At 37.8% G+C, this 16,342-nt stretch overlaps 1 protein-coding gene and 1 non-coding gene across 2 annotated transcripts; both read left to right on the top strand.

Annotated features, from left to right (window-relative positions):
* Positions 1-1,009: 1,009 nt before the first annotated feature.
* Positions 1,010-13,105, top strand: LOC145769538 (28S rRNA (cytosine-C(5))-methyltransferase-like). The gene is made up of 2 exons (XM_082581191.1): positions 1,010-1,025; positions 11,582-13,105. The coding sequence occupies exon 2, from the start codon at positions 11,582-11,584 to the stop codon at positions 12,917-12,919; it is 1,338 nt and encodes a 445-aa protein (XP_082437317.1). The 5' UTR covers positions 1,010-1,025; the 3' UTR covers positions 12,920-13,105.
* LOC145785000 (U6 spliceosomal RNA) lies at positions 10,534-10,636 on the top strand. The gene has a single exon (XR_014291100.1). It is a non-coding gene; the product is annotated as a U6 spliceosomal RNA (small nuclear RNA).
* Positions 13,106-16,342: the final 3,237 nt, after the last annotated feature.

The raw sequence follows: 16,342 nt of genomic DNA, 5'->3' as shown, positions 1-16,342 counted from the left end.
ACTTCGACTGCAGCAGGCCATAACTCTGGTACAATAATTTCCAAGCTCTTCACAGCATTTTCATTGTTGGTGTCCACCATCCTGCTTCCAATGTTCTCAACCAAAGCTTGAATAAACTGATTACGATCAAAAGAAGGGTAGGCTAGTCTCTACGTCGAGCTTTGAACTGGTCCAATGTTGTGCCTTTAAAGGAGTAGTTTTTTGTACTTCCGGGACTCAAGTTAACAACTTCATCAAACGAATATATACTTTCCTTCTTGAATAGCTTTTTTTATTTGAAGTAGAGAATTAACAGTCCATTTGACATGACGATTAGCTACTACGAAGTTGATATTCCCAGTCTGGAGAGTTTCTGACAAAAGTGATAATTGGCGATTGCTATCAACTTATGTTCGTGTTTTTTTGCAGTTCTGTTGTGAGAAAGCTGTTAAAGTGTTACTTGTTCAGTCGAGAAGTTGTTGTTCAGCCAGAAAAGCTGAAAAATGGAAGCTTGAACGAGCCCCCTCTACATCAAGCCTTTTCGTTTTTAGGGGGATTGAGCCCCCCGAGCCCCCCAGGAATGCCTGCCCCCTGTTCACAACCTTTACTTGCTTCTAAATCGGGTCTCGTTACCCCCCAAAAACAGGCAAATTACTTCCCGGGGGTAACTTACCCCCAGGTTGGGAACCACTGCTTTACAGTTTACTCTTACTGTAGAAGTCAGAATGCAGAAGTGCTTGAAAAGTAGTGTGCTGAAAAAGTATTGAGAATCTAATCTGTACCCGATAGAGCCTGATGTGAACGTGCCTTACTGTACCGGTAACTTTGTTGCTATTTAGCAGAGTAATTTGTGCAATTTCACTAGGTTTGTTAAGCTGATTTTTCATGTGTTATTTTTAGCTGTACATTCAAGAGCATTTGACGGCTTGTATGTTTTTAATTAACATTTTTTTTCAGGTTCTTCCACTGACTGGCATGCAGTTTTTACATAGTTTACTAATCAATGTAGTAATGATTGGAATAAGAATGAATGGCTTGATGAAAATGTATGTTTGTTGAATTTGTGTAATGATGATTGTACACCTTGTCCTTCAGTGAAAAAAAACCCAACACATGACAAAACTGAGGCTAAGCAGTTCTGTTATGAAGTATGCCTAACACTCAGAGACAATGAGACATCCAAAAGATTGTGGGTGTGGCAGTGTTAACAGAGACATCCAAAAGATTGTGGGAACGCCTGACGGGGGGTCTGGGGGGCAAAGCCCCCCAGAAGTTGGAAAACATAGTTTCCGCGCCCCCTGCTATAAATTGGGCTACTTTGGGAGCAAATTTGCTACTTTTTTGACTACTTTTTTTTCAAAATCTGGCAACTCTGCTGGGTAGTGGGAATGGCACCTAAAAGTAAATTAGGCCCCGTGCCTAAATATCTTGATGCCACAGTGTGCGCACCTATTTGTCACGCATCTAACTATCTGCACCTAAAACATGTGCTCCGCATTGTCTTGCACCCCACAATGTACTCTTCGCAGAGGTTCTTCAGACGTTGCTGTTGTTCAACTTCAGAGACCCTCTTTCACTTCTTAGAAGGTTAGCCTGCAGCATCTTGTGCCAACATGGCAGAGACTAAGTGCTTTAATACACTTCCAGATGGAAGGTTGGTGGTGGCCAACGAGGTGAAAGAAATGGCAGTTCCATCCCTCACAGTTGCCTGATGCACGATCCAGACTTTAGGAGGATAACGAGTAATGTTATGGTGCTATATTTTCCTCTTTTGCATTTGTGTCGTTTTTTCCTCTTACATTTGTGCCATGTTTTCCTAAAATTTTTTACTTTGTTGGTAGAAAGGAAAGGTCATTATCTGTACTTTAAAAATTAGTTCTGAAGCAATGCTATGCCAGAAAGCCTTACCTGACAAATCGATTTACCTATCTTGTCACCGCACTTTTTTCTAATTTCAGTATTATTTAGCCTACTATGATAATAAATTTAATACTAATTACGAGGCAGACTAGCAGTTACCCAATTTTTAGAAAGACATGTAAGAATAGCTTTTGAAGAAACATAGTCCATGTGTGCCGTGTGTATTTTTGACCATTTTTTCAAGAACCTCTGAAAATCAGATTTGTTAACTTAAACAGTTACTCTTTTTTTTACCAGAAAGATATTTTTGTAGTCTTAAGTGTGTAATAATTTGGTGGTAGGCCCTATTGTTGTGTGTGTATTTAAATTACAATGGTGCATTTTGTGATTGCTGTTTTAATTCTAAAATGCGTCCAAACACCACTGTCATTCTGGTGAAATATTTCTGTGCAATCCACCTAATTAAACAATTCGTAAAAAAACTTGCGGTAAATCATGCGATAACAGCAACAACACACGAATCCTAATAAAAGCACTTCTCGTTGACATATTTATTTTTATGCCGCTTGAAAGTCAGGATGCCATTTTTTTATTTTCATAAATAATGGAGTTTTTCTGAAATCGTAATTTGAAAACCAAACAACAACTCACATAATTAGCAACAGCGTAAAAAAAGAAAACTCGGACAAGTTGTGATAACTTTATTGATAATTAAACTGTTATATAATTTTTTTTCTGTCAAATTATTTACAAATTTGTGTTATGGACGCAATTACACACATGGACCCCAGCACCTTTTGGTACTTAAGCAAGGTAAAACCTTTGTTTTTACTGTTATTATATATTTGTTATAATGCAGGGGTCACCAACCTTTTTTCATGCGGGCCCAGGGCTGCGATTTTTTCTTTCTTGTCGAACGACCAAAAATTCTGCATTTGTTTGTCGAATAGTAATGACGTCACAAGAGTCAGATTATAAGCGTTTGGCCCCGAGTTACCGCACGAGTTGTGTGGTATCAGAGTCACTTACTTAAGTTTTTAATCGCACCCTGGTGGAGTGATTGCAAAGGAGTATCAAGTGCTAAGTTATGTACCTACCGGACATGTATACTGCCCTCGAAATTAACTTCCATCTACGACGGCAAAACATTGCCGTCGCCAAATCAACAAACCTTGGATTGCGGCGGCAATTGCCGTATGCTTTAAGTTTAATGTCTGATCAAACGAAATTTTATGCACTTCTTCATCGCGTGTCACACGGCGGTAGCCCAAAGCATCACGCAAGCTATTTTATGCGCTGACAATGCTGTTGAAATTGTAAAAAGTTTGCAACCTTATAAATACCGGCTTATTGTTACGCAAAAGTTATTCTTTCATCGAATGCTTATTGTTTACCGGTGTCGTTGCGAATATAAATCATTCATGGTGAAAGAAGATACAGTTAAAAAGTGGAGTTTACCTGCTATAGATTATCAAACAGAAGGAAAAGTTAGTGTGGTATTTTGCAAAATTTGTAAAGAATTTTATGACGGAAACAAATCGGAATTGGAAAAGCTACGGGGTCAAGTTAAAAAAGTAGTACGAAATTCGATAAATGGTTCTTTGGCAGTAAAGTAATACTTCCGATCATATGGCATCGCACATTCATGAACGGGCAGTTTTGCGTCTTCAAGTATTCCAGTGACGACGCGACAACCTCATCCTCCGATACAGCATCTGATGATTCCGATTCTGACAGCTAGTTCTTTATCAAACAGACTTGTGTTTGCTCGCAGTATCCCAATTGTGCCGAAATTATGTTAGTGTAAACGTAAATCGAGGCAATCATTTCGCAGTGAGCTATTAATTTGTTACCGGTACCTGGTTGAACAATTAACGTTATTTTATGATAATTCAACGTCGCTAGATGTCGAATTAATGTAAAACAAACGTAAATTTCTTGGGCATTGTTACGCAGGCAGCAAAATTTGTTATTTTTGCATTGACTTCACGTATGTAGACGTCGAATCAATGTAAAAATGATGATTTTGGCTGTCTGGGTACGCAATATAATCCGCCAGGAAAATTAAATCGATTTGTGTTGACTCGAACGTTGAATCAACCCAAAATTAACGTACTTTTCCCCCTGAGTTATTTAACGGGCAGTTCCATGATAAGGACAACCAACCCATCAAAACATATTTTTTATCTGATAACAATAAAAATGGTATCCCTGGAAAGCTTATTCTTTCTAGTTTTCAGAAAATAAAAATATTTGGCCCTGACACAAAATGGGTGGAAGTTATGCTTCAGTAAGCGAACATCATTTCAAATGTCAAAAAAATCATGAAAAATACTCATATACTGAATTCTGAAGTTTCTGATTGATATTTCAAGTAACTTCGTCAATACTGCTGTTGTACAATCAGAAATGAGTGTAAGATTAATCTCTAAAAAAATTTTTTTTGAACAAGGTGTCACATTGGACTTCTAGCATGTAGGACTTCGACCTGGGGGTCCTGTACGTCCGTCACAAATTTTTTCCTTTATTTTATTTTATTAAATTATTAGAAGAATTAAAATTTTGAAACTTCATTTTTTCTTTTAGTTCCTACATACCAACCTACATCCCAAATGGTTTTCAAAAATTTTTTGTTTAACTAAGTAAAAATGCGTGACGGATGTACATCGTAATGGAACGTCCATCACGTACGTCCGTCACATACGTCCATTATAGATACTAATACTGTTTAACTAACTTTAACTTAGTCATTTTGTGGTGCTTATTAATGCAGGGATCATGCTCATGTTTATATTGTCACTGATATAAAAAGTTATTATCCCAGGTACCATAAATCTTAGTTATTATAACCCTATAGTTTTCAATTACACTTTCTACATCTTATGAGCTCATAAGTGTAACCTACTGATTACTGAACTCTTGTTACAACAATGGTCCACAAGAGGGCCGTGAAGTCTTCAGAAAAAAAAGGATCAGAAGCACAAGGGTAGGATTATCTTTGAGGAAGAAGAGAAGTGAATATCTACATAGTATGATAGGAGTTGAAGGATGTGATAGCAAAAAATTAAAGTTTAAGCAAATGATACCTTTGTAAGTTAGATAGAAACAATGGCTTTTAACTTTCAGTGTAGAACATAATTATAAATTATGTTACTGGTTTTGTACTCTTTCCAGCACTTGATGCCAGTAAGTCACAGGAATTTGTGTTCAATACAGTAGCTGAATTGATATTTCTTCATCTTTGGTGATTAGCAATGGCTAAAACTGATAGGTTAAGCAGTGGCAAGAAAAGAGAAATAAGAAATTGAAGGAAAATCCCCAGCTATACTTAAACCATTTAAACAAGGATCGTCTCAGAAAAGAGAAAGAAAGAAAAACCATGAAAGAACGAATGACACAGCAAGAAATTGAAGAACACAGAATTAAGGAAAGAAATCGCATCTGAAAATATCGAGAACAAAAAAAAACAAAGTTGTTTCTGCTGAACCTAGTACATCGCGAATTCTGTCTCCGTATGGGTCAAATCAAGCAACTGGAAAGGCTTGGCGCAAAATGTCCAGGTGTTTGCCACATTCACCAAGGAAACAAAAGATTCTTAATTTTAATAGCTGCTCAAGCAGAAGGATTAAATCTCCCTGTCGACACTAGGAAAACACACAAAGGCTTGTCGCTGGACACCATCATGAAAGTTCAAGAGTTTTATGACAAAAATGATAGTCATGGCAAGCTCCTGGAAGAAAAGATAGGATCATTATAAGAAAGGAGATGATGGAAATACGGTGGAAAAGCAAACACAACAAATATGGCATATGACCATTGACCAATGACCATGTCTCTGAAGGAAGCATATCAATTGTATTTGACAGAAAATGAAATGCGTCTTGAGAAAGTTGGTTTATCCAAGTTTTGCCAGCTGCGACCTCAAGACATCAAAACTTTTGATAATATGCCACATAACGTTTCAGTCATAGACAGCAACAATATCGCTGTGGCTTACACATCCAATGATAATCAGCACACTGTTGCGATTATACTTTCCAACTATGGAGAATCTAATGAAGACATGAACGTCTGAAGTAGAAGAAAGTGCTTGCTATCAAAAATGTGATTGGGTACTTGTTGAATATGATAGTGAATTTTACCCTGGTGAAGTTCAACAAGTAGCGAGCACAAACTACGAAATTTCAGTGATGCACAAAAGTGGCAGTGTGTGGCGATGGCTTATAACTATGTGTGTACATGACTTATAACTAGTATACTTATAAGATACATGACTTATAACTAAATCAAATATAGTTATTACTATCTGAATTCTTAACAGCCTGTTTCACCTCAAACGAATCATCAGAAGGGTCTTATTCAAATAGAATCACATAGTTTATATTTGTGACTTATAACTTCACATTTGTGACTTATATGATAACTATGTGTGTACGGCACTACAGCAACTACACAAGTGATTCTACTGGTTTGGAACAATAAACTTTTATATTAAATTAGTTCATTTTAATATTGGACGAAAGAGTTCACTTTTCAACTATACCGTAATTGTAATTATTTGTATAGGCTGGTCTCAATTAAAGCATATATATTGGAAATTTTAACCCATCCATTAAGTTTTGTGTTATGTATGCGATTTTTCACTTCTTTTATAGTAGATTTCTTGCACCATTCCTGCTTAAATTCAGAGCCGTACGTCCGTCACGAAAGTTTTGTACGTCCGTCACGTTACATTCTGGGGCACAGTGTATTCAATTCACACAATAAATTTGTGCAACAACTTTTGTGAGTTAGTTTATTCATTCATTAAACTAATCAAGTTAAAAAATTGCAGTTACCTATGTACAAATCAGAGCGTTTCGTATTTTACGAAAGTTACTCAGGATTTCTGGTTTCTCTGCGTACGTCCGTCACGCATGATAAACGAGCTGTATCTATTTTATAGGAAGCAGCTAGAAAAAAAATTTTGGGGTGATTTCATAGTGGTAGGGTACCCTTTCATGCTATGTAGTAAAATTGCCAAGATTTCTATTTCATCCACAATTACGGACTGCTATAACTCTCTGAATGTTACGTCCGTCACGATGGAACTGCCCTAACGTAAATTAATGTAACAGCGTGCGTAACGCTACTTTTGGTATTATTACATCACAACAAATCATACAGTGCGGTGGTGATAGACTACTCTAGTAGCCTATATTTTTCGCTTCTCGTTTTCGATTCAACGTCTGCAGACGTGGAATCAATATAAAAACGACGGGTTTTGCTAGCTGGGTTGTGTGCTTTTGTGAATGCAAGTGCAAAATCGCCCATTATGTAATCACAGAGAAACCCTTTTAGTGGAAGGAAGTCGAGTTGCAACCGTGTTTATGTGTCTACTATTCTTTATTCACATTGCAAAACATTTCTCCAATCTTGGAACAAGTGCATAAGTCAGACATAAATACAAACTTGCATAGACGTTGACAACTAAAAGTAGCCTACTTCGGTTATTTTATCTATAAAAGAAAGTTAGAAACCCGTTGTGTCGAATAGCACGAAACGTGTGTGGCGAAATGTTTGATGCCAGGCATTAGTAGAACTTTGATCAAAGCATTTTCCCGCAGTGTTCAAAATGTTCTGCAAGAGAACTCCTTTCCATAAAAATAGCGGCTTTTTCATCTGCATTTCGGAACGTCTGGTCGGAAACTAGGCTGTTTTCTAGATGTGAAAAACTTTTGTAACAAGTATCCAACAGTCATTTTAAAAGAGCAATATTGTTAATTGGCTCAAACGGCGAAATACAAACTGGCATAGACGTTGACAACTAAAAGCAGCCTAGGTTATTTCATCTATAAAAGAAACCCGTTGTGTCGAAAGCACGAAACTTGTGTGGCAAAATGTTTGATGCCAGGCGTTAAAACTTCGGTCAAAGCATTCTCCCGCAGTGTTCAAAATGGCGGCGCGGACGCCTTTTTGAACACTGCCTTGAAGTACCTGGCGTAAGAAAATTTACGTAAGTCTTATGAATTACAGCACTCTTATGATTGCATCACGTGATGCCGCCCTCGCCCCCCCCCCCCCCGATTGTTCCTCGACCTGACGACGTTTAGTCCTCTCTCAGTTTTTTTTTTTTCCGTAAGGCACGGCGTTTGTCGAATAGTGATGGCGCGTGTCGAGTTACCTCGTCACCAAAAAAGGCAAAAATCGCAGTCCTGTGCGGGCCACTTTGGCACTAAGGAGAGCTGTGGCGGGCCGCACTAATAAAATGTTAGGTAGGTTGACTCTTATGCTAGAAAAGATTGCATTTCGTACCCAGTATCCAGCGTTGCATGTTGTTCATATGTATGTTAGAATACCGCAGCAGCAAAATTAATCGAACAACACTACTGCCAGGCCAAGCTCCTTTTACAACACTTTTGACTTTTTTAACAATGCCTAATAAACGAGGCCACTTGTTTTGCGCACTTATAGCGAGGCGAGCGGTTTCATCGGAATATTCATCGCCAAGCAAGAGTGGTGTTGTCGCTTCGCTTCACAAATGATATCTTGCAATTAACAATTTTAGTAAACAAGGAAATGTTTGACACATCGCAATACAGGCAACAATAATGACCTGCAAACATATCAGCGAAAAATAGGCTCCAATAACGGGTCTGCTACTATTCGGCGAGTCCGATTCGACTAGTCCGATTCGGCGAGTTCCCTATTCGGCGAGAGCCTTTTTCGGCGAGTGCCCTATTCGGCGAGTTTTTGACATTTTTGAAAGGAAGTTATCGGGTACCGTAGCCTAATTATAATTGCCGTTTTTACATCGTTTTAACGTTGAAATCGTGCGGAAAGGAATAAAAATAAAATGTTTGAACTATTAAATTAAAATTCGTCATGTCAGTTCAGTTATTTTTATTTTTGATCATGATATCAAAAACAATGCACGTCAACATAGCAAAGGTAGAAACGACAAAACGCGAACGTTAAAACGTGCTTGTGACTGAAGTAACTTATTGAGTTGAAAGAAATTTGGCTTGGTCGCAACACCTTCAGAAAAATTTAAGATATGAAGGGAAAATAAAACAAAAAAAATGTTACAAAAAAAAAAAATCAGTTTATGTCTATAAGTTAGTACTTTGGAATAGTTAAAATGATTAGTTTGGATCAACAAATGTGTGGCCTACAGCTTGGATTGAAAGGAAATTATCGGGTACCCTCACAGTCTAGTTATCCCGACCAGCAAAGATTTGTTCCAAGAACACAGTTCATTTTTACATTGTAACAACCAAATGTGTGGCCTATCGTGTTAACTTCGCTAAACGTTGAAATCGTGTAGAAAAGAGAGCTTTTGCTGACTAGGATACTTTGAAACTGAGAAACATTCACAGAAGCCTTTCGATTTGTTCCAAGAACCCAGTTAGCCTAACAGTTCATTTTTACATTGTAGTAACAGAATGAAAAGGCTAACCAAATGTGTGGCCTACAGCTTGGATTGAAAGGAAATTATCGAGTACCGTAGCCTAGTTATCCCGGCCAGCAAAAATTGCCGTTTTTACATCGTTTTAACGTCGCTAAATGTTCAAATCGTGTAGAAAAGAGAACTTTGCTGACTAGGATACGTTGAAGCTGAGAAACATTCACAGAAGCCCTACGATTTGTTTTAAGAACCCATTTAGCATAACATTTCATTTGTACATTGATTCAACGTCTGAATACATTATCTTAAAAATGCAACGTATCGTAGGGCTTCTGTAAATGTTTCTCAGTTTCAACGTGAGGACGAAAGCAAGTACCTCCACGTGGTCGTCCCCGCAAGTACCTACTTTGGGAAACTAAACTTGCTACAACTGTCGCTATAAAAGTCATCATGCGTTGACTGTTTGCCTGTCCTTGCAAACATTGAGCCAGCTGCACTACGGCGCCAACGTGCTGTTCTTTCCCTAAGCCGTAAAGCCCTAAACCCTGGCCATCCGCTACACACAACCACACTGAGATATCCACCAAAGCAGCGGCTAAAATCAAAAAAGCCATTTGTACGCGCTGCACAAGACCTTCTGGCAGCCTCTGGTGGAAGCCCTAGCAAACAGTGGTGCCACTCGGCGTGGTGTGAACAATGGTCAAGCAGCACGTCCCCACTTCGCCAAGTATTTAGATCCCGTCCGAAAACCAGATGGGACATGGCCTCTCTAGACTTGCCTCATCAAGGCGTAACCGTTTGCTCACTGGTGTTGGACGCTATGGAGCAGACATGTTGCGTTGGGGCTTGGCAGAGAGTGCTGCTTGTGAGTGTGGCGAAATGCAGACAGCAGCCCACATTATCAAGGATTGCCGGCTATATAGACCACCCCATGGTATGGAAAGCCTAATTTCCATCGATGACGACACCAGGCAGTGGCTAACCAACGGATGCCCTAACATATAGCGACATACGAAAGAAGAAGTTTCAACGTATCCTAGTCAGCAAAGTTCTCTTTTCTACACGATTTCAACGTTTAGCGACGTTAAAACGATAGGCCACACAATCCAAACGCTTGTGGAAATCACCGAAAAATCGTAATTCTATCGTAATTCATAAACAGTCTTCCCTCTAAAAAAGCAATGAGTTGGTTTTTCATCCTTTTTGTGAGAGTCTATAAAACCGTCTTTCTTTTATTATAGACAACTGTCACTTGCGGTGCTTATGAGCATGGCAAGAATTTGTTGATTAACAACATTTTGCAGTACTTGCTTTGGCAGTAAATATACTAAAATTGGAACAATACAGGGAAGATTAGCATGGCCCCTGCGCAAGGATGACACGCATAATCGTGAAGCATTCCATATTTCTTAAAAAAAAAACATTTTGCAGTACTAAGCTAAATATTTTCATAATACAATCAGAAAAAATCTTTAAATTTATATATATATAATATTTTGCCAATAATTATAAATTGAGTTGACACACCGACTTATTTTGCCAACAGAAACTTGCATAATAAGAACATTGTTCGTGAAACACAATAACGGTGAAACGCACACTAGTGTTTACATGACATTTGCAAACTTAAAATAAGCAACCCTATGCTCACAGACATTCGAAAACAGACGTTTTAATCAACCACTGGGATAGTGTGGCTGGACATCGCATTGGAATACCTTTAAACGACACCTACCTAGAACTACAATCTGATTGGTCGGTCGGTGGAATCGTATGCAAAGCGAAAATATGCTTCCCGGAAAGTATTTTTTCGCCTTCGTGCTTTTTAACTCCTCAAGAAAAGTATTTTTGGTTATACTTGTACGCTGATACCTTCCGCGGGCCGCAGCGATACAGCGTGGCTGGCCGCCAGTTGGTGACCCCTGTTATAATGTATGTCCATGACAAGCAATTGATCGGTAGTGGTGCAGCTAATAGAGAGCCAAAAATTATAAGTAGGCCTACTTAGGCCAAATTTGACAAAATTCACGTTTCATAATTCTCTCTTGGTGTCACTGTTATCCACCGGTGTATGCACATTGATACTTTTACCAACAAATGTTTAAATTGTTAATGCAATATTAATCAATGTATTAAGCTCTTTCTTATTTTGTGTACTAATTGCATTTTTATATCAGTTTGACATATTACATTTAGTTTGTTCAACATATTTGATGTTAGTAAAAACAGAGAGAGACTGTTCACCAGGCATTTGATAATAAAGAACGCAAATTACTTTTAATATTTGATGTTTTTGCATCATTAGATTCATCATCACAACGAAGCTTGAAGATAAATACTTTTGTTTAATTGCAGATGTTATTGTATAAAACAGGTGGATGTGTTTTGCAAAAACTGGAACAGCATGAAGGCTCTTTAAAAAATTTGGTGTTTTCATCAAACTATAGAAACCCTAAACAACTTTATGCTCTTGTTTGTGAAACACTGAAATACACTGATGTTCTTGAAGAAATCTTGGAAGCCACTAAGTTTTTAAACAACGTGAATGGTATCAACAAGCCTACTGCAAAGCTACTTTTGTATGACTTTTTGTTTGGAAAAGGGATTCAATGTTCAGGAAGATTCAAGCATATTATTTATTCCAGAAAGTCAATGCTTCAGTCTGCACTTGCTCGAATTAAAATAAAACGGAAAGCTGTGAAAAATCATGATCTTATTGCATCACAAAAGATTTTGTCTTTACCCAAGTATTTGCGCGTCAATACCATCAAGACTAATCTTGTTGATGTTGTCAGCAACCTGCATGATTGTGGATACAAAAAAGTTGAAAATGAATCAGTATGTTTACAAAAAGATGAGTTCTGTGTTGACAAATTCATTCCAAACTTGCTTAATTTTCATGGTGAACTGGACTTCCATGACAATTTACTATACCTGAATGGACAAATTATTTTTCAAGACCGGGCAAGTTGTATTCCAGCGCAGGCTCTTTCCCCCTCCTGCAATGACACTGTCATTGATGCATGTGCTGCACCTGGAAACAAAACTTCTCACTTAGCTTCGATTATGCAGAATACAGGAAAGATTTTTGCATTTGATTTGGATCCCAAGCGACTGAAAACAATGAAAAAATTGCTTAACAAAGCTGGTGTTGCTAATTGTGATGTCATGTTAAAGGATTTTCTTAAAGTTTCAACTACTGATGCTCAATATGCCAACGTAACTCACATTTTAGTAGATCCTTCGTGTTCTGGTTCAGGCATTGTCAGCAGAATGTCACACCTAACTGATAACGTTAAAAGCAACTCTAAAACTAGGCTTGAAAAACTTTCTCATTTTCAACTGGCTGTCCTTAATCATGCATTATCGTTTCCAAATGTGTTTCGTGTTGTTTATTCGACTTGTTCTATACATGGTTTAGAAAATGAGAATGTTGTAAAACAAGCTTTAGATAAAAATCTTAATTTTTCGTTGATTTCTTGTTTGCCAACATGGCATCGAAGAGGCTGTGTTGATTTTGGATTGACGGAAAATGATGCTGAGAAGTGTGTTCGGTGTGATCCTAACCATGATTCTACTAATGGTTTTTTTGTAGCTTTGTTTGAAAGAAATCATGAGAAATTACGAACGATAAATCGCAGTAGGAAACAAGTTTCAAGAAAGAAAAAAATTAAATATAATCATAAAAAATGAAAGATGGTTCCGTGGTCATGTAGTGGTAGTCTAGTCCAGTTTTAATCCGGTGATGTCTCCGTTACTGAGGGTGGCCGGATTCACCTCCAAGTACCACAATCGCCTTCACACCCTGCTTCCACGAGCTATATATGTTTTGGACAAATACTGTGAAATCTTATCTATTACAAATCGGATAGCTTCGTTTAATACAAAGTATTTAAAAAAGAAAGCGAAATAATGATGCGATGCTGGTGTTTACTATTGCAGATTGCAGCTCACAATCAACGATGCCATTGAGCCGGAACTTTTCTATAGTGACTTCTCAACATCAACTTACAAATGTCACAAACTTTACGCAGAAACAATTTAGGAAATGCATGGAAAAAGATGTAAAAACACTTTTAAAAGCAAATAAAATAAGGGAATAGGTCAAAACAAAGAATTTCTCGAAATTGTCAACGTTTTTGTAAATTTGATTCAGGCGTCCATAACTTGCAAAGGGTGGGTAGGGGCAACTGACACATCCATATCCATTCGACGAACCAATTGTTTTACTATCAATTGTTAAAAGCTTTCAAGTTTACTGTTTTTACAGTGCTGCATATTCTTTCAACTAGTGCAGATGAAACGGCAGATGCCATTAACGTGCCGTTATACAGAAAAATCAAAATAATCTTAATAGCACAGCCTACTATTTGTGTTTCTTCGTCTTTTCTTACAAGGCTCGCTTGGAATCAAGCTGATGTGCCATCCAAATTTTACTTTCTGAAACCGACTGGCTGCCTATATGTGACAAGATTGTGATGCAAACTTGTACGCTCTCACTCTTTGAAGAGCACTAGCTAACAATTTTTTGAGAATTTGCCGACAGTTGCTGTATCTCTCAGCAATTGCACTCACACAAAATCTTACCTTGTAGACTAGGCTACACGACAGCTGAAATATTTTGCCGTCTGTGACTTCACCAATGAGACACGAAGTTAACTCTATAGTGTTCGCCGAAACAGCTGTTTTGGATGCTGCTACAAAAAGCTCGCGGATTTACAAACAAGTGCCCGAATTGGAATCTGCTTTTAAACTTGAACTTCATATAATATTAATGCTTGTCAGTTTTTGAGCAGGAGTTTCCAAACTAGGGGTCGCGAGCCGTTTTTCGGGGGGTCACGAAACGCCTGAAAATCTAATATAGCCTATCGTTTAAAATTCCTTTTTTGTCAGAAAAGATTAAAAACAGTTTTACTTCACAATCAACCATTCCTCAACCTGAGGTTATAACTTAGTAGCCTAGGCCTATTGTTTACGCTTTCAGACGTTGCAAACGCTTGAATAGCCTAAGCTAATAGAAAAGCATTCGATATTTTTCACCTAGTCCTAGGCTATATCTTGTGCGTTGCTTTTTGCAGACTAAAGTTCACCAGTAACCAAGCTGTGACAAAAAGCAAGGGTAGGCCTATTTAGAATCCTATGTCAATATAGATTACCGTATATGGACTTGTCATTTCCAATTGCATTAAAAAAATTATAGTGGGCAGGCTATTTTGTTTGAAAGTTCTTTCAGCTACAGTTTCAAGCTTGTAAAAAAAAATGCGGCACCAACCATCTCACTAAAGCTGATTTCAATAAATCTATAAAAGATTGCACTAAATTCAACCGGTGAAAATGTAGCCGATACCGGTATTCATTATTATGTTCTATAATTTAGCCAAGCTTGACAGGAAATAACAATCGGAGGAAATGCAGTAAAAGTCGTGATAACATCGCGAAAAGACGTTTTTGAATATTTTTATAGGGAGTCGCAAGGCTACGTTGATTGCTCTGAGGGGGTCGTGGTGCAAAAAGGTTGAAAACTCTTGGGTTTAAAAAATGCTGTAGCAATGAAAACATTTCGAAGTTGCAGCGACCATGAGCAGTGAGCAAGAAGAACGATCGCGGGTATCTCTGCCGTGGTATGGAAAAACCTAGTAGGCCTAACTACAAATTTGAAAAAAAATCATTTTAGTTTAATTTTGGAGTTACCGGTACTAGGTTTTTCCGCATCTTTTGACAATATTTTAATAACAAAATTTCGCTGAACTCACTGAGATAATGGTATGGGAAAACTTAGTAACTCGCATTGACATAAGAAAATGGTATGCAAAAACCTAGTAGCCTAACTAGGCCTACATGTTGAGGCATCAAGCGTATTCCAACTGAGTTAAATCTTAGCGTTATGAAATGATATCATTCCCAACATGCGACCTCGTTTTTGAAACAATGCGTAGTTTCCGTTTTATTACCTTGCCAGGCCAATTAGTTGGGGTTGCCATATTTTCATCACCCAAAAAAAGGACACATTTCAATGACCATCGCTCACTACATCAACTTTTTGGTAAACGCGTGATGTTTTTTATCCTAGTGAAATAAAAGTATTGTTCATACCATTTTTATGTTTGATAAGTTTTGACGTGCTTTTGGCATAATACAGCTTGAAGATGCAGCAAAAAAACAAAGTCTAAATTTATTGGTCAGATGTTGCCCATGAATAGGCTACTAGTTGCAATGTGACGCAATCAATCGGGCTCATATGAAAAAGGCAATGAACAGAACGCGGAGAACCGGCGGAGCCTTGTTCACTGGCTCATTCGTGCTTGGCAATCCAGCAATAAAAGGGGTAGTGGGTGGCAAACTCATTCATTCATTTGTATGTTTAAAATTAAAATGCATCAAAATTAAATGCCGACACAACTATGCAAAAAGGACATTTGGGCATTTTTGAGTGTCTTCGGAGGACAATTCATTTTTCATGAAAAAGGAAGACAAATTCTCCAAATAGAGGACACATGGTAGCCCGAAATTAGTGAACTTCAAGTATTTTTATATTGACTCCGACTCCGGACTCGGCGCCGCGAATGCAAAATCCGACTCGGTCAAAAAACACTGATTCCGACTCACCAGCCCTGAGTATTATATTTGTTTCTATACAAATACAAAAACATTGCAACTTGCTATGTTTTTGTTGTTCGAAGGTTGAGTTTAATGAAGAAAATAGTTCAGGAGAAACCTAGTAAGTGCAATTATAAACGAACAAACAAGAAAAATGACAAACTAGTAGGCTATATGGGCTTGAAAGACTACCCTTGTAACCAATATTCAAAACCGCCACAATATCAGTATTAATCTAATTTTGCAGAACTAAAAGCTAGAGATGTTCAGTTTTTTGCGTTTTTCTCGAAAAGTTGAAAATGTGAGTTACTAGGTTTTTCCATACCACGGCAGAATCTGTTGCCAGAATAATCACCGTTACGATTTGTACAGACTGTAGAAAACCAACATCTATGGTGACTAGCCTACAAGAAGTGGTGACTGGAAAGTGACAAAGCGCACTTCGTGACTTTCTAATTACTGTATATTGTTGTGTAGCATTGTCAACATAATTCTGCATAGCTGAACTACAAACTTTTT

The sequence above is a fragment of the Aplidium turbinatum genome, chromosome 1, assembly GCF_918807975.1.
Source record: "Aplidium turbinatum chromosome 1, kaAplTurb1.1, whole genome shotgun sequence".
In the NCBI taxonomy this organism is placed as follows: domain Eukaryota; kingdom Metazoa; phylum Chordata; class Ascidiacea; order Aplousobranchia; family Polyclinidae; genus Aplidium; species Aplidium turbinatum.
Note: the sequence above shows the minus strand (reverse complement) of the source record. Positions and strands in the feature narration are given on the sequence as shown.

Excerpts from the sequence above, each read along its gene's own strand:
- LOC145769538 (XM_082581191.1), top strand. The coding sequence starts at position 11,582 with ATGTTATTGTATAAAACAGGTGGATGTGTTTTGCAAAAACTGGAACAG.